General features: G+C 44.1%; 2 protein-coding genes across 4 annotated transcripts in view; both read right to left on the bottom strand.

The window, feature by feature from the left end:
* The window catches only part of SUPT20H (SPT20 homolog, SAGA complex component), a gene marked incomplete at its 3' end in the record, with an annotated part of 54,267 nt that extends 52,465 nt beyond the window's left edge, over positions 1 to 1,802 (bottom strand). For all 3 annotated transcript variants that reach the window (XM_080661875.1, XM_080661873.1, XM_080661874.1), the window contains exon 1: positions 1,653 to 1,802. The remainder of the gene's footprint in view (positions 1 to 1,652) is intronic.
* Positions 1,803 to 11,191: 9,389 nt separating this feature from the next.
* LOC308244116 (G protein-coupled receptor kinase 4-like) lies at positions 11,192 to 12,474 on the bottom strand (the record flags this gene model as incomplete). The annotated part of the gene is given in 3 exon segments (XM_080660140.1): positions 11,192 to 11,675; positions 11,677 to 11,723; positions 11,725 to 12,474. Coding segments are annotated over 3 exon segments (1,281 nt in total).
* Positions 12,475 to 19,131: the final 6,657 nt, after the last annotated feature.

Below are 19,131 nucleotides of genomic sequence, written 5' to 3'. Positions count from 1 at the left end.
TTCATTGTTACTGGTCTCATTGGTTCCTCTGGATTACTAGTAACCACCTTCCCACTGGCCTTGATTGCTCTACAGTTCACTTTACAAATCATACACTTCATCATATCTGCTGATAATTCACAAATACATTTTCCAGATGCAGCTGCAGTCCCTCAAGCAAACTGGATACACTTCTGAAGAATCTCATTTCTCTAACACAAGGGTTCTCATTCTGTCTGCAAAACACAGAAACCTCGGGAGCTTTAAAAAATGGAATACCCATGTATCACCCTCCAGTGAGTTTCATTAACTGGTCTGGAGTAGGGCCCAGGGATCAACATTTTTGGAACTCCCCAAGTGATTCAAAGGTGCTGTCAGGGTTAAAGCCAGCCCACTGCTGTAGCCTCTCTGCCTCAAACAGAGATGGTGTGTGTCTACTCTGTAAGAGATGCCAAATAAATAAGGCTTATTTTTAATCGAATTCTTTACCTAATTCCTTGTAACCCGTGTCTGTCTGTCTATACAGGTGAACTAAAAGCACATCTGCAAATGACAGAAAATAGTATTTTCCATGTAAAATTTTTCTGGCTTGTTTTGGTGAACCTATAGCTTAGGTTTTGCCAGTTTAGGTTTACTAAAAGGGGGGGGGGGGGGGGGGGCGGGGCGAGGAGATGGAGGTAGAGGGAAAAAACGACCCAAATTAGGAATCATTAAAAAGGATTAAGACATTAATCCTACTCTTCAAGAGTTCATAGGAAATTTAATATGAATTCAAGTCAAGATGAAAAATTTGACCAGTGAATCTAAAGATGAAATACTATACATACAGGCAAATGTAATGGCTTTAAAATTAGATCTCTAATAGCTTCTCAGCCTTTTGGCTAACATCTTGTCTCTAAACTGGGGGAATGGGGTGAAGATGGCTTAGTGACTTTAAATTATTTAAGTATTACAGACAAAAACCAATTACTATCACAAACCAAACATTCTTACCTTATTCTGGATATACATACTAGAAGTCTGTGAGAAAAACCATTGTAATCATCGTCTTTACAGAATAAGGCACTCAGAACCAGTGACTTTCCCAAAGTCACACTAGTGGAATTCAAATCACTATCAATTTTTAATTTTAGATTCTTTCTACTAAATCTTACAACCTTCAGACCAGTCAACCCAGCACCTGTTTTTAGGTTTCTAAAAGCAAAGCATTTAAAATAAAGACCCGATTCTGCTCAGATTAACATAATTTTTTTCTTAATTTTGCTGTAAGTTTACATCATGGTTATTAAACCACCGTACTGTACTTAATTTAACTTGGAAAATCTTGCTAAACATTTTATATTTCATATATTGTATTCAGAGAAATACAGTCCTTCCCATACCACTGTTCCGGGGGATGGTTTCCAGGGGCAGTTATTCACCAAGATCGTTTCTGAACTCCCGGTAACCATGGCGAGAATCAGTAATTAATACAATAGTCACATCGTAATCGATTCCATCGATTTCTATGATGGACCCGAGTTTCCTCCAACTGCTCGAGCTTTTGTAACAACTTAGGCTTTTCCTGTAATACGCCGCAACTCAAAAGCGAAGGAACAGCCTTTATTCAATATGGACACCAAGAAACCCGCCCCCAAAGAAGCGCTACGCGAAATTACTGCGCTTCAAAATACCTGTAACTGGAACCCAAAAGTCAAACTAAAATGAAGAGCGTGCTTCGTGGCAACGTGAAAGTCAACGGAGGTGGCCGCCGGAACAGTGGCTGGCTCAGCTTGGCCCGAGTCTCCCGGCACAACGTCTTCCTTTTCCGGCCACCGGAAAGCGACGTAACGCCGGAAGCGGCTCGCTCACCTCTGACCTCGGCCGCCGGCTCTCGCGCGACTACCCCGCAGGCCGTGGCCCACCTCTAGTGCCGACCACCGCTTGGTTGGGACTCGCAAGGGGATTCGCTCCTACCCGCCACCAGCGCACGCCCTCTATCTGGCGCGGTCCAGGGCCGGTTCCGGCGCCTCCATTTCCGTCCGGCTGCTGGGGGGCGGGCGCTGGCGACAGCGAAAGGAGAAGGTGGAGCTGGAGGACCTGCGCGGTTGGGAACGTGGGTGCCAGGGGGCGTGGCCGCTAGGGGTTGGTTAACAGCCCCACCTCCCACCCCCAGCCCCCCGTCCTGGCTCATCCTGATTCCAAGCCCTGCAGGCCTAGTCATCCAGGTCCGTAGTATGCAGGTGGTGTTACAGGCATCTTTCACAGACTTCGGAGAGGTGTTATCTGGCAGTCCCATGAGTCAGACAGAGGGAGAGGGCTGTCTCCACCTCAATTCTTGTCATGCGCCTATAAATGAATTTAAAGGAGAAGCCCTGATTGTGTTGTTTTAAAGTGAATTTATTTTAAAACATGCACATTTATTAAAGAAGCGAGGCAAGCAAATCTATACATCTGGCTTATGCAGTGCAGATGGGCTATAAGCCCCTCTGAAGAGCGAGTGGGGTGGGGTTTCTGCCTTATATACCCTGTGTCTATAAGGCTTTTAAAAATAATTTAAACTGTTATTTTTTGTACACCCCAGTGACCAGATATTACACAATTTACTATGTGATCATCCCAATAAATCCCTCACCCATCCAGCACCACACCTAGTTATTATAGTATTATTGACTATATTCCCTGTTTTGTTTTGTTTTGTTTTTAATTCCCCTGTTAGATATCATGGTACAGATGAACCCTGAAGGTCTCCCCTTTTCTTTGTTATGGCTTTTCCAATTAAAGCACATGGCAATTAAATCTCGAGAGTGTTGGCTTCTCTGTTTAAACAGTGGGATGAGAAAAGACTGCACTCCTCCCCCTCCTCCCTCCTCTCTTCTTTTAGTTGCTTTTAGGGTGATTTAAATTACGTGTTTCACCCTGGCTGATGTTGCTTAATGGTTAGAGTGTTGGCCCCGTGCACAGAAGGGTCCCATGCTCAATCCTGGTCAAAGGCATGTGCCTGAGTTTCAGGTTTGATACCAGGCCCAGGTCAGGACACATTCGGGAGGCAACCAATTAATGTGGCTCTCTTACATTGATGTTTCTCTCTCTCTCTCTCTCTCTCTCTCTCTCTCTCTCTCTCTCTCTCTCTCTCTCTCTCTTCCTCTCTTTCTCCTTCCCTCCATCCCTTCCACTCTCTCTTAAAATCAATGGAAAAAATATCCTCCAATGAGATTTAAAAAAAAAAATTACGTATTCTCTAGTTGCATTAAGATTCCTTCTCCTCTCCTCCTTCCCTTTTCCCTTCTCTTCTGCATTCTTCTGTGAAGAGAGGTTTTAACACATTGTCCTTAAGATAAGGTCCTGCAACAAGCAGCCTGCAAAACTTTTTGGCTTTGTTTAGTTTTCCTGCCTCAGTTTCCCTATACCACTTGTCCTGTGTAGAGAGCACCTGGGAAGGCACATGGGCATTTCTTTAATTATTGTCAGCTGAATCCAGTGGCGTTGGCAAAGCCATGTCCTGGAAACACGCTTTGCCAAAAGGCAGGAGTGTTGTCAGCTTGACCTTCAGCCCAGGTGCCAGGGGGTGGGTTTTGTTATTTAAATCCAGCCAAGCACCAGGAATGAATAGGACTCGGGCCCACCCAAGAATGCACATAATCTCCTTTGTCTTGACTTTTAGTAAAACTTCCTGGTTTTTGCTGTATAAAATAAACACACTGTATTGACTCTGGGTCCCTGTCCCTGTCAGAGGACAGTGGTCTGACCTGGCCTCAGCTTTTTCCTTCTATCTCTGTGTCTGTCTCTTTCTTTCATTTTCTCAATCCCCAGCAGGCCCTACTCAGAAACCAGATCACTCTCTAGCCATGCTGGACTCGGAAAAGAGAGAAATATCCACAGTCCTGGAACTTCGTTAGGTTTTTATTGTCCTATAACAGTAGGATGTGGCTGTTATTTGAGGTGTAGGGTGCCCCTGTAGAATTTCTAAGATGAAAAAACTTGGGACTAGCTTTTGTTGCCCAGCCCTTCCAATGGAAAGGGAATGATATGATTCCTACATTTCCTAGTTCAAGCCATGTAGCCTTTGATAGTATATCAAGTGCCAATTAATTTAATATTGAGGGGGGGAAAAAACCCTCACTGAACAGTTTTTAAAATTCAGAAACGGAATAACAAGCACATATTGCAATATCTGTAATTCTGCACCTTTAAATAACTTTGGTTGTTGGGTTATAAACTTTTAAAAAATGTTATTTGAAAGATGAGACAGAGGGCCAAAAACCAGGACCTCAGGCTTTATTAGAGGAGAAGGACCCTGCTGGGCTGCCTTGCAAAGGAAGAGAGCTCACGTGCAGGAGTGAACACGCCTTTTGAGGGGAGGAATGGGAAGAGATGGGGCTTAGGGTACTCGGCATGCGCTGATTGGTGGTTTCATATAAGGCACATGATTAGGCACTTAGGTACTTAGGAATCGGGGGCTTAGGGTATTTGGCAGGTGCTGATTGGTGGTTCAATGTATAGTCCATATAAGGTGCCTGGTTAGGTCCTCAGGAATGTCCAGGCCGCAGGTGCAGTTTACGACATACTCTGTCCGTCAGTTGGGGGAAGGGAGGATCTATCATTATTGAAGTGAAATCCACAGAACGTAAAATGAAACATTTTGAACTTTACAATTCAGTAGCATTTAGTACATTCACAATGTTGCACAAATATCAACTCTATTTAGTTCCAAATTATTTTTATCAACCCCATTAAACAGTTCTTTTCTTTTCTTTCCTCTTCCAGTCCCCAGCAAATACCAATTCCTTTCAGACTCTATGGATTTACCTAATCTGGATAGTTCACATAAATGAAATATGTGACCTTTTTGTGTTTCACTCAGCAAAATGTTTTACAGATTCATCAACCATGTAGCAATTATCAGTATTTCATTCATTTTTATGGCTAATATACATTTCCACTATAATATATACCACAATTTTATTCATCTATCCATTCATGGACATATGGATTGTTTACATTTTTGAGCTGTTGTGAGTAGTGCTGCTATGAACATTTGTGTGGGAATGTGTCAATTCTTTTGTGTATATTCTATTAAAGAAAACTAGAGGGAGATTAAAGATGGTGCCCAATAGGACAGCAGTGAGAGAGCAAAAGGGGAGTGCATGGACGTATGGGATGTGTGTATACATGTGAGTGAGGGACAGTTATATTCCGCAGGACTATTGAGGACTGGTGGACCAGGCTACCCTAGCCAGGCAACCTCTACTACCACTGCAATCTCTCCCAGGGCAGCTGGCTCTGCTGCAGAGAACATGCCATCTTGAAGGGGAGGGTGGCTGTGACTGGGAGCCAACCCTCACCTCCCCCCCAGGGAGACCTCAATACCTCCGGAGACCCTATAGCCGCATCGCCCAGGGACCACCTGCTGGCTGCAAACCCACAGACACCAAGACTCCAGTCTCCTGGGCTGCGGGCTCCTGAAAAGTTTGTCTAGCCGAAACCGGTTTGGCTCAGTGGATAGAGTGTCGGCCTGCGGACTCAAGGGTCCTGGGTTCGATTCCAGTCAAGGGCATGTACCTTGGTTGCGGGCACAACCCCAGTGGGAGGTGTGCAGGAGGCAGCTGATCGATGTTTCTCTCTCATCGATGTGTCTAGCTCTCTATCCTTCTCCCTTCCTCTCTGTAAAATATCAATAAAATATTTTTTAAAAAAAGTTTGTCTAGAGGGAGGCAAAATGGCAGCCTAATAGGCAGAAAGGTCCAGTGCCTTCTCATGGAACAAAGAGGAGAAACAGCTGAATCGAATAATATCCACCCAGAATTGGAGAATTAAACCCAGTTGGAGAGACAATAAGTGGATAGGAAGACCAGAGGGAGACTGCACTGCACCAAGTCCACATACATTGTGGACACATGTAGCGCTCCACTGTGGAAGGGTGTCCACAGTGCTGCTGGCAGTGGGGGACTCTAGATCTAAGCCCACAGCCGTGGGAGGCTATGCGCAGAAAGGCAGCCTGGTGTTCTTCACCAGCTGTACAGTGCTGGGGGTTCGGGGGGTGGGTGGAGGAGGGACGTGGAGATGCACAGTGGCGCAGTTGCTCTGTCTTTATATTTCCCTTGTTTTTACCTGCTAAACCCAAAATCTTTCAATTACAAACACTCACCTAGGCTGCAGTGCAGGGGAAGGTGGTTTGTGGAATCTGGGGAACAAAATAGGGAGAGGCTATTAGGAAGCCAGGTCTGGGACAGTCTGATCCCTCCGATCCTGAATAGACATTTTTCTCCTGAAAACCAGGCCCCTCCTAGCAGCACAGCCACACCCAGCCTTTAGCTCAGTAGGGAAACAAAGATTCGAAATACTCCCAAGGAGCCCTCCAAGACTGGGTTGAGGGGCCATTTGGTCCAGGAAACTAATACAGAAACACTACCACCTAGAGGTGTGTCAAAATAGACGGAAAGCAGGCAAAAAAACAAAGTGGTTAGATTGGTCCCTGCTGGCTGAAACCAAGGCAGTGGCATCTGACACAGAGGAGCAGTGGATCTCTGGGAGCTTCAACATGGTGCTGACTATCTAGCAGGAAGCTGAGATTTGGCAGACAGAACAATGGAGAGGGGTCTTAGACCAGCCCCCATGGGACATTAAATACTCAGCTGAAGCAAGCGAACTACACTACTTCACTTTTTAAAAATCTTTTACTTAAGAAACTGAATTTTTTTCTTTATTTTATTATTATTTTTATTTTTTATTATTATTACTAGAGACCCAGTGCACGGATTTGTGCACTGGTGGGGTCCCTTGGCCTGGCCTATGGGGATCGGGAAAAGGCCAGCAGACCAACATCTCCCAAGGGGTCCCAGAGTGTGAGAGGCACTCTGCAAAGTTGTTGTCGGTCGGCAGCTCCTGCATTGAGCATCTGCCCCCTGGTGGTCAGTGTGCATCATAGCTACCAGATGGGTGGCTGGTCAGCTGGTCATCTATGCTTTTATTTATATATATATGATTATTTATTTATTTGTTTATTTTTAGATTAGTGTTCTACACTCTATTTTTATTTTATTATTTTTTTATCATTATTTTACTCTCATTTTTTTCTTTATGCCAACCCTTTCTTCCTCACCTCCCACTTTTTCATCCTGTTTCTCTTCTCATGTTCCTGCTTTAGCTTTTCTCTCTCCTTTCTATTTACTCCTTGTTAAAAATTGATATTCTCAGAGAAACCAAGATGGTGGCATAGGTAAGAACCTAAACTGCTGCCTCGCACAACAATTTCAAAACTACAACTAAAAGACAAACCGGACACCATCCAGAACCACAGGAAAGCTGGCTGAGTGAAAATTCTACAACTAGAAGGAAAGAGAAAAGCTCACAGAGAATTGGAGGTATGGCAAAGGGTCGTTGTGCACGCAGAGAGGAAGGGCGGCTGAGAGCCTGGCTGACTTTCTCTGGTGGAAGGGGGAAGGAAGCCCCCGACCGCACTGAACCCCAGTTCTGACTGCACTGAACCCCAGTTCCGGGCGAGCCCCTGGGGACCCACGCTCTTACGGGGGGAGTCTGGACTCTCGGGCGGAGACTCGGGAGCCTGGGAAGGCGGAGGACTGAAAGCGCGCGCGTGCCAGTGCGCACAAAGGCTGCGGAGGTTGCCACAGGCTTTCCGTAGTGGAAGGGAATCGGAGGCTCCTGACTGCACTGAGCCCCAGTTCTGACTGCTGTGAACCCCAGTTCCAGGCGAGTCCCTGGGGACCCACGCTCTTGTGGGGGGAGTCTGGACTCTCGGGCGGAGACTCGGGAGCCAGGAAGGCAGAGGTCTGAAGGCACGCACATGCGCGCAAGGGTAAAGCTGACAGGAAGCCAAGACTGAGACTCCACCCCATCCAAGCTGAGCACAGAGGCTATTGCAATTTGGCAAGTCTAATCCTATAAGGCTGTCTCCAGCACCGAACTTCTCCCAGCATAGACACAGCTGATCCTTACAGCCAACCGGCCTGGAGGTCAATTCCTCCCAGTGATACCAACAACAATAAAGACTTAATTACAACAAGGCTGTACACACAGTCCACAAAGGGGTGCACCAAGAGTGTCCACCTCAGGTTAACTGGGGAGGCAGACCCACTGGGCCATATTGGAAACCTAGCACACAAATCTACCTTACCAACTCAGGGAAGCAGTGAAAATGCGGCGTCAAAGAATCAGATCACAAACGAAAGAAATGGAGGAAAACAAACGACTGGATATAGAATTCAAAACCACCGTTATAAGGTTTTTCAAGGATATCCTAGAAAAGGCCGATAAATATAATGAGACCCTCGAAGATATGAAAAAGGACCAACTAGAAATTAAACATACACTGACTGAAATAAAAAATATTATACAGAGACCCAAAAACAAACTAGAGGAACACAAAAATCAAGTCAAAGAATTGAAATACAAAGAAGCAAAAAACACTCAACTGAAAAAGCAAAAAGCAAAAAAAAAAATCCAAAAAGTTGAAGATAATGTAAGAAGACTCTGGGACAACTTCAAGCGTACCAACATCAGAATTATGGGGGTGCCAGAAGAAGAGAGAGAGCAAGATACTGAAAACCTATTTGAAGAAATAATGACCGAAAACTTCCCCCACCTGGTGAAAGAAATAGACTTACAAGTCCAGGAAGTGCACAGAACCCCAAACAAAAGGAATCCAAAGAGGACCACACCAAGACACATCATAATTAAAATGCCAAGAGCAAAAGACAAAGAGAGAATTTTAAAAGCAGCAAGAGAAAAACAGTTAGTTACCTACAAGGGAGCACCCATACGACTGTCAGCTGATGTCTCAACAGAAATTATGCAGGCCAGACGGGAGTGGCAAGAAATTTTCAATGTGATGAATAGCAAGAACCTACAACCAAGATTACTCTACCCAGCAAAGCTATCATTCAGAATTGAAGGGCAGATAAAGAGCTTCACAGATAAGACAAAGCTGAAGGAGTTCATCACCACCAAACCAGTATTATATGAAATGCTGAAAGGTATTCTTAAAGAAGAGGAAGAAGAAAAAAGTAAAGAGAAAAATTATGAACAACAAATACATATCTATCAACAAGTGAACCTAAAAATCAAGTGAATTAAAAACCTGAGGAACAGAATAATCTGGTGAATATAATAGAATCAGGGGCATAGAAAGGGAGTGGACTGATAATTCTCAGGGGGAAAGGGGTATGGGGGGTTCATGAAGTGACTGGACAAAAATCATACACCTATGGATGAGGACAGTGAGGGGAGGTAAGGGCAGAAGGTGGGGTGGGAACTGGGTGGAGGGGAGCTATGGGGGGAAAAGGAGAAATAATTGTAATAATCTGAATAAAGATTTATTTAAAAAAATTGATATTCTCTATCTGCTCTATTGACGCATTGCTTTCTAGTAGTCTCTGTTGGCTTACTCATATATCCAATTTCCTCTCCCCTGTTCCAAGTTCATGCACCCTCTCTTTTCTCTTTATTTTGCTAGCCAATTTTTTTCTTATTGTTGTTTGTTTGATTATTCATTAGTTTTTGTTGTTTATTTTATGGTTTCGTGTTTCCTCTCCTAGCTTGTTCTCTTCTTCTACTAATACCTTAATTACTTTCACTCACCAAACTCAGGCCTATCTGCTCCCTACTCTATTCTCCTTTTCCCAAAATAGATGAATGTATAGATAGATTAAAGAAAGGGGAATCACTATTATTATTATTACTAGATGCCTAGTGCATGAAGATTCGTGCAAGAATGGGCCTTCCTTCCCCTGGCTGCCGGCACTGCCTTTGCTCCGGCCTGGAGCAGCCTTTCTGCCTTCGCTCAGGCCCGGAGCCGCCATTCTATCTTCCCACACTACCCAGAGGCCCAGAGTGGTTGGGGCAGTGTGGAATGCCTGCATCGTCACCATGGCAACAATGCAAGCATCCAGCCCCGCTCCTGGCCGCTTGGTGGCTGCATATGCAAATTAACCCGCCATTGTTGTTGAGTTAATTTGCATACTCACTCCTGATTGGCTGGTGGGTGTCACAAAGGTATGGTCAATTTGCATCTTTCTCTTTTATTAGTGTAGATTATTATTCTATAAACATATATATATATATTTTATTTTATTTTATTTATTTATTTTTTTAAATATATTTTATTGATTTTTTTACAGAGAGGAAGGGAGAAGGATAGAGAGTTAGAAACATCGATGAGAGAGAAACATCGATCAGCTGCCTCCTGCACATCCCCCGCTGCAGATGTGCCCGCAACCAAGGTACATGCCCTTGACCGGAATCGAACCTGGGACCCCTCAGTCCACAGGCTGACGCTCTATCCACTGAGCCAAACCAGTCAGGCTATATATATTTTTTAAATAAAACTTTATTATTCAGATTATTACAGTTGTTCCTCTTTTTTCCCCCATAGCTCCCCTCCACCTGGTTCCCACCCTACCCTCTGTTCTTAGCCACCCCACTGTCCTCATCCATAGGTGTACAATTTTTTTTTTCACGTTTTAAGATGCGTCAGACCTGTTTATTGCAATTCACAGAGGACGAACACTGAGCCAGCTCCTGTCCTGGGGCCAGCTCTGCGCCAGCGGCACAGTCCCGTGGGCAGCTCCTCCTCGCAGGCTCCATCCAGGGTTAGCTCAGGCAACCATTTTCTTTACTTCGTGAGTGCAGGATTCTCGGTGCACACAGCCCTCCGGGTGGCTCTCCGAGCTCCCGGTGGCACAGGCGCTCCTATCCACCCACCCACCCCTGCACAGCACACCCTCAGCTGCGGTTCCCGTGGGGCACAGTGAGGAGGCTTTCACAAGACTGGCCGCACTGAGACAGGCTCTCTGGAGATGCCCGGTGTCACCCATGCCTCACAGTTCGCAGAGGGAGCAGTCATCGTCACTGCACTCCGAGACTCGTGCCCCCTATGGCGTGTTTTCAGAGTGTGAGGGGACAGCTCTGAGGGAAGCCCTCGGAAGTGGGCCCAGGGTGCAAGCAGGATAACCCACCGGTCCAAGGAGAGAATGTCACTGGGAGAATGCTAACTTTATGCTGCTACACAAAGTCTCCAAACCCCGCTCCGGTTTTCAAAGGAGAAGCAGCCTTCCCCGTGAACGCGGGCGGATGAGGCAGCAACTGAGATGTGAGTGACGTGCGTCGTTTGAGGTTTGCTCTGTGAGACACTCATTGCCGAGCCCAGCGGACAGCGCTGCCACCGCCAGAGTGGCGCCTACACCTGCCGTCCTCCCTCTGGGTCAGAGCAGAGTCCTCACACACAGCAAAGAGCATGAGGGGTTTCTGGCTGGCCTCCAATAGCACCACAGCTGGCTCTTAAACTATGTGCCTTGCCTGAGGTAGGAGGCATCGGAAAGGGAAAAGCAAGCTTTAACTTGGTGAAGTATTTTCTGAGCTCATCACATGGAAAAGTCCCAAACCACAGTGACAAGGCCGGGACCCTCACCCCTCTGCTGAAGAGCCTGTGGAAGAAGCCTCCTTTCCCCAGGTGGCAGCTTTTGTCTTCCAGATGGAAGTCCCGAGTTTCCTCGTTTTCACTTTCGGTGATGTCCTTGAAACATTCCGACTCGATCATCTCATTCTGCCAGGGGATGGAGACACAGCCCGTGACAAACTGGCTGTAGAAGGTGGTGTCGGCGGCGTCCAGGTAGATGCCTCTCACCGTGGAGAATTGGTCGATGTCCATGACGTCCTTACAATGAACCGCATGCAGGTCAGGGCAGAACCGAGGCGCTAATGTGTACTTCCAGCCTCTTGAAGTTAATGTTCTTGAACACGGGGTGCTTTTCGCACGCCAGCGGCTTCTTCACCCTTGCAGCCCAGGCGCTGCTTGGGGTTCTTGGTGAGTAACATCCTGCAGATGGACGCGGCGACCTCCGAGAACTGCGGGGAGTACTCCTCCGTGTCCTTCACGTGCCGCTCCACCTCCTGCTTGACCTTCTCTTTGAATCTTCTGAACAGAGAATGTCCCTGTATCGTCTCATAGAGCAGGCAGCCAAGCCCCCACCAGTCAGGGCCATAGGCGTAGGGTTCATTATTGATAACCTCAGGAGCCATGTAGCCGACTGTTCCAACTCTTCCTCGAACTGTCTCCCCTTCTGGGACCTCCATGGCTAAACCAAGATCTGAAATCCGGATATGGCCACGGTCGTCGAGGAGAATGTTCTCGGGCTTTAGGTCTCTGTACATGATCCGTTCCCTCTGCAGGTTCTCCAGGCCGCAGCACAGCTCTGACGCGTAGAAAACCGCTCTCTGCTCGTCGATGCTGGGGCTGCCCAGGTTGTAGATGTGGAACTTCAAGTCCCCTCCATTCATGATGGTAAGCACCAAGCACAGGGAGTCTTTGGTTTCGTATGAGTAGCATAAGCTCACCACCGCATCCAGGAACTCAATGCACCGCTTCAGGTTGTCCTGGGTGTCGCAGAATTGCCGGGAGAGCAGTCTTCCTATTGGCTGCTTGTCACAAAGACTGCTATAATCCTTTTCGAGGCGCACCTTCAGCAGCAGTGAGTTCACCACGAGGTTCTCCAGCTCCATGGACCGCCGCCGCCTGGGACTCAAAGCAGCCAGGCTGCGCGGGCTGGAGGACGCGGGGCCAGGGCCTCCGCACAGCACCCGCCGGCATGCACCCGCCCTCCGGGCCCCGCACTCGGCCGGGAAGGGCTGCTCCGCCAGGGCCACTGTCACCACCGGTGCCGCCACCCCCGGGCCCGCTTGCCAGGACGATGACGCCGCTGCGAACACTGCTGCCGCCAGCCCGGGGTGAGGGCAGGCCGGCCTCCGGCCTTCTCCGTGGTCACCTCGCGACTAGCTCTCCTCAGGGCCACGGGTCTCCAACTAGCCCGACCCCAGGGAAGGGCTTCCAGCAGGGCCAACACCCACAGCGGCGACGGCTACTGCCGCCTCCGCAGCCTCCCCATGGGTGTACAATTTTTGTCCAGTCTCTTCCCACACCCTTTTCCCCCTGAGAATTGTCAGTCCACTCCCTTTCTATGCCCCTGATTCTATTATATTCACCAGTTTATTCTGTTAATCAGAATTTTTATTAACTTGATTTTTAGATTCACTTGTGATAGATATGTATTTGTTGTTCATAATTTTTATCTTTACCTTTTTCTTTTTCCTCTTCTTAAAGAATACCTTTCAGCATTTCATATAATATTGGTTTGGCGGTGATGAATTCCTTTAGCTTTTTCTTATCTGTGAAGCTCTTTATCTGACCTTCAATTCTGAATGATAGCTTTGCTGAGTAAAGTAATCTTGGTTGAAGGTTTTTGCTCTTCATCACTTTGAATATTTCTTGCCACTCCCTTCTGGCGTGCATAGTTTCTGTTGAGAAATCAGCTGACAATCATATGGGTACTCCTTGTAGGTAACTAACTGTTTTTCTCTTGCTGCTTTTAAAATTCTCTCTTTGTCTTTTGCTCTTGGCATTTTAATTATGATGTGTTTTGGTGTGGTCCTCTTTGGATTCCTTTTGTTTGGGGTTCTCTACGCTTCCTGGTCTTGTAAGTCTATTTCTTTCACCAGGTAGGGGAAGTTTTCTGTCATTATTTCTTCATATAGGTTTTCAATCTCTCTCTCTCTCTCTCTCTCTTTTTCTGGCACCCCAATAATTCGGATGTTGGTACGCTTGAAGTTGTCTCAGAGGCTCCTTACACTATCTTCATAATTTCGGATACTTTTTTCTTTTTTCTTTTCCTGTTGGGTGTTTTTTGCTTCTTCATATTTCAAATCTTTTACTTGATTCTTGGGATCCTCTAGTCTGCTGTTGGATCTCTGTATATTATTCTTTATTTCAGTCAGTGTATGCTTAATTTCTAGTTGGTCCTTTTCATATCCTCGAGGGTCTCACTAAATTTATCAGCAGTTTCTAGAAGATTCTTGAGTAACCTTATAACCGTGGTTTTGAACTGTATATCCAGTAGTTTGCTTTCCTCCATTTCTTTCATTTGTGACCTGTTTCTTTGTCTCCGCATTTTGGCTGCTTCCCTGTGTTGATAGAGTGGCTTTGTGTGCTAAGTGTCCTATAGGGCCCAGTGGCTCAGCCTCCCCAGTTACCTGAGGTAGACACTGTTGGTGCACCCCTTTGTGGGCTGTGTGCACAGTCTTGTTGTAGTTAAGCCTTGATTGTTGTTGGTATCACTGGGAGGAATTGGCCTCCAGGCCAATTGGCTGTGAGAATCAGCTGTGTCTATTATTGGAGAACTTCTGTGCTGGAGACACCCTTATGGGGCAGTACTTACTTCAGTGGGGCTTTGGTCCTCACTGAGTCTGCCCCCTGAGTGTGTCCCTTAGAGATCTGAGGAGTTGTAATCTGGATGGTCCCACTCTGACAACTGGGTGCACTGGCTGTTGGATCTCTAAGGAAGTGCTAATTTAGTCTCTTCCTGAGGCCACCCAGTAGGAGCTACAGAGAGATCTGTAGATTCCTCTTCTTTGTTTGGGGTTTGGAGGTGCCCAGATGATGCCCAGCTGTGAAGCAATGCAAGCTGCTGCGGGGCCTTGGCCCTTCTTTTGGATGTTCTGGGTATCTCTGACCCTGCTGCAGTTTGTTAGGTAATTTTAGATTGTAAAGGGCCAGGCCATTCATATGCAAAAGCCTCTGCGCACAGCTTGGGTCGGGCAGGGTCTCAGGGAATTAACAGGGCAGAGCAAACAGCTATGGCTGACCATCAGCCCTGCCCTAAGAGGCCCCCTGGGTCTCAATGTCCCATGGTAATCACTGCAAGCACCTCTGGGAGAAAGCCGCCCTTGAATTCCACCCGATGCCAGACAGTCCAGTTTCTCCCCATATGAGTCTGGGTCCCCAGAGTCTTGCCCAGAACTGGAATTCAGAGCAGTCGGGAGCTTGTGTCTCCCTCCTGATTGAAAAGACAACCATGCCAGCACTTTCCATGTGTGCACCTCCATACCTCTGCATTTTACTTCCGCACCTACTCTGAGTCTCAGAGTGCTTTTCTCTTTCCTTCTAGTTGTAGAATTTCCACTCAGCCAGCCTTTCTGTGGTTCTGGATGATGTCCATTTTGTCTTTTAGTTGTAGTTTTGAAGTAGTTGTGTGTGGCAGCAATTTCAGGTGTTTACCTATGCCGCCATCTTGGTTTCTCTGTTCTAAACGTATATTTTTAATATATATTTTCAATTATTATTATTTTTAAATTAATTTTTACTTTTCTTCTTATACACTCATTCTCTTTCTACCTCCTCTATACTGAATCATAGCAATTCCCCCATTCATTCAATTCCTTTACCTTACATTCTGGAAATAAGTGCTACCTTTTCAGACTCAGCTCACTTCCTTTTTTTCTGGGAGTTTGTTGTTTGCATTTTTTGGTTTAGTTGTTGGTTTTGTGGAGTATTCCGAGCATATATGTTTATTTAAAAAAAATTTTCCCCCTTTCTTTTTTCTTCTTTTTCTTTTCTCTCTTACCTTTTTTCCTTTTCTCAATATCATTTTAGCACTCTTTTCTCTCCCTTAATACTCTGTTATTTCATGGTCACCCTTATTTGGGGTTATTGGTGTTGTGAAAACACTTGTGTTTTGTTCCCTCTTTGTCGCATTTTCTCGAGTTGTATTTTGTACCTTTTGTTCACTATGGCAGAGAGTGAGTCACATAACCAGATTCCCTGGAAGGAGTGAAAATGGGGAGACAAAGAAATAGCCCCTATATGAAAGAAAAGGAGGAATCACTGGAAAAGGAAATAAATGAAATGGAGGCTCAATTTGTCAGAGAAAGAATTCAGAGCAATGGTCATAGGACGCTGAAAAGGATGTAAGATAAATTCAACAATATGTATAAGAATCAAGAGGAAATGAAGAAGAACCAAGAAGAAATGAAGAATGGCATAGATGCAATAAAGAACACAATAGAAAGCATCAACAGTAGACTAGAAGAAGCTGTGGACCACCTCAGTGAGCTAGAAGAGAAGGTAGGAAAAAACACCCAAGCAGAGCAGCAACTAGGAAAAGAAAACTTAAAAAAAGGAGGAGAGCCTCCGGGAGCATTGGGATAACACAAAATGAAACAAAATCTGCATAATAGGGTTGTCAGAGGGAGAGGAAACTGAGCAAGGAATAGAAAACATGTTTGAAGAAATAATGACAAAATTTCCCTGATATTGGGAAGAAAAATCTCACAAAAGTCCAAGAAGATCAAAGAGTCCCAAACAAGATGAACCCAAAAAGAGTGACACCAAGACACGTCATAATTAAATTGGCAAACACCAACAACAAAGTAAGAATTTTAAAGGCTCCCAGAGAGACACAGAAAGTTACCTACAAGGGATCTCCAATTCACTATCACCTGATTTCTCAACAAAAACATATCAGGCCACAGGAAATGGAATGAAATATACATAGTGATGCACAGCAAGGGACAGAATCCAAGAATACTATACCCAGCAAGGCTATCATTCAAAATCAAAGGTGAAATCAGAAGCTTCACAGACAAAAGAGTGCTAAGAGAGTTTATTACCACCAAGCCAGCAATGCAAGAAATGCTAAAGAGATTGCTATAAAAAGAAGAAATAGAAAGGGAAGAAGGAACAAAGGCAAAAATAATAAAAATGGTGACAAACAAGTACCTATCAATAACCTTAAATGTAAATGGATTAAATGCCCCAATCAAAAGACATAGGGTAACTGAATGGATAAGAAAAAATGTCCCATATATCTGTTGTTGACAAGAGACTAACCTCAGAACAAAGGACTCACACAGACTGATAGTAAAGGGATGGAAAATTTTTTTTCAGGTGAATGGAAATGAAAAAAACAGCTGGGGTAAGAATACTTATATCTGACAAATAAGACCTCAAAATGAAGGCCATAACCAGAGATAAGGAAGGCCACTTCATAATACAAAAGGGGACAATTCAACAACAGGCTATAACTCTGGTAAACATATATGCACCCAATACAGGAGCACCCAAATACATTAAATAAATTGTGGAAGATATCAAGGGAGAGAATGACAGCAACACAGTCATGGTAGGGGATTTTAATACCCTATTGACACCACTGGATAAACAAAAATCTAAACAAAAAAATCAGCAAAGAAACAGGAATCCTAAATTACACACTAAATCAGATGGTCTTAATTAAAATCTTCAGAACATTTCACCCGAAAGCTACAAAATATACATTCTTCTCAAGTGCATATGGGACATTTTCAAAGGTGGATCACATATTGGGATACAGGCAAAATCTCTTCAAATTCAAGAAGAGAGAAATCATATCAAGTATCTACTCAGACCACCATGGCATAAAATTAGAAATCAACTACAATAAAAACAATGAAAAAAAATCAAACAATTGGAGGCTAAATAGCATGCTATTAAACAATGATTGGGTTACCAAAGAGATCAAAGTAGAAATAAAAAGCATCCTGGTAACAAAAGACAATGAAAACACAACAATCAAAAATCTATGGGACACAGAGAAAGCAGTCTTGAGAGGGGAAGTTCATAGCTCTACAGGCCTACCTAAAAAAAAAAAAAGTAATAAATTATCTACCCCTACAACTCAAAGAATTAGAAAGAGAGCAACAAGAAAAGCCCAGAGCAGAAGAAAGGAAATAATAAAGATCAGAGTTGAAATAAATGACAAAGAGACAAATAACAACAACAAATCAAAAGATCAATAAAACCAAGAGCTGGTTCTTTGAAAGGATAAACAAGATTGATGAACCTCTAGCCAGGTTCACCAAGAAGCAAAGAGAGAGGACCCAAATAAACAAAATCAGAAATGAAAGAGGTGAAGTAACAACCGAGCCCACAGAAATACAAGAGATTATGAAAAAATACTATGAACAACTTTATTCCAACAAACTGGACAACCTAAATGTAATGGACATATTCTTAGAAAAATACAAGCTTCCAAAACTCAATCAGGAAGATTAAAAAAACCTGAATAAGCCAATAACTACTGAAGAAATTGAAGCAATAATCAAAAATCTTCCAGCAAACAAAAGCCCTGGTTCAATCATCTTTACAAGGAAGTTCTATCAAGCATTCAAAGAAGAACTAAACCTATTCTCCTCAGACTATTCCAAAAAATTCAAGTTACTTCCAAGTTTTTTCTCTGAAGCCACCATTACACTAATTCCAAAACTAGATAAAGACACCACAAAGAAAGAGACCTACAGGCCAGTATCCTTGAAGAACATAGATACTAAAATTCTCAACAAAATTCTAGCAAATAGAATTCAGCATTACATTAGAAAGATCATACAACATGATCAAGTGGGATTTATTCCGGGGATGCAAGGATGGTTCAATATCTGCAAATCAATAAATGTGATACATCACAGAAACAAATTGAGAGATAAAAATCACATAGTCATATCAATTGATGCAAAAAAAGCATTTGACAAAATCTAAAACCCCTTCTTGATAAAAACTCTCAGCAAAGTGGGAATAGAGGGATCATACTCAACATAAAAACCTTATATGACAAACCTACAGCCAACATCATACTCAATGGGCAAAAACTTAATTCATTTACCCTAAGAACAGGAACAAGACAGGGATGCCCACTTTCACTACTCTTGTTTGATATAATACTGGAAATGCTAGCCAGAGTGATCAGACAAGAAGAAGAAAGAAAAGGCATCCAAATTGGAAAAGGAGGAGTAAAGCTGTCAGTATTCGCAGATGACATGATATTGTACATAGAAAGCACAAAAGACTCCATCAGAAAACTACTAGATGTAATAAATGAATTTGGCAATGTAGCAGGATACAAAATTAACACCCAGAAATCTATGGCTTTTTTTATACACCAATTATGAACTCAGAGAAAGAGAAACTGAAAAAATAATCTCGTTTACCATTGCACCAAAAAATTTAAGATACCTAGGAATATACTTAACTAAGGAAGCAAAAGACCTGTATTCAGAAAACTACAACACATTGAAAAAAGAGACAGAGGGCGACATAAACAAATGGAAGAACATACCGTGCTCATGGATTGGTAAAATTAACATCATTAAAATGTCCATACTATCCAAAGCAATTTATAGATTCGTTGCAATTCCCATTAAAATACCAATGGCATATTTAACAAACCTAGAAATAACTCTCCAAAAATTCATCTGGAATAAAAAATAAGATCCCAAATAGCCATAGCAATCCTGAGAAAGGACAAAGTTGGAGAGATCACAATACCAGATTTCAAGCTGTATTACAAAGCCAAG

This window comes from Plecotus auritus, assembly GCF_963455305.1.
Source record: "Plecotus auritus genome assembly, chromosome: 3".
Taxonomy (NCBI): domain Eukaryota; kingdom Metazoa; phylum Chordata; class Mammalia; order Chiroptera; family Vespertilionidae; genus Plecotus; species Plecotus auritus.
Note: the sequence above shows the minus strand (reverse complement) of the source record. Positions and strands in the feature narration are given on the sequence as shown.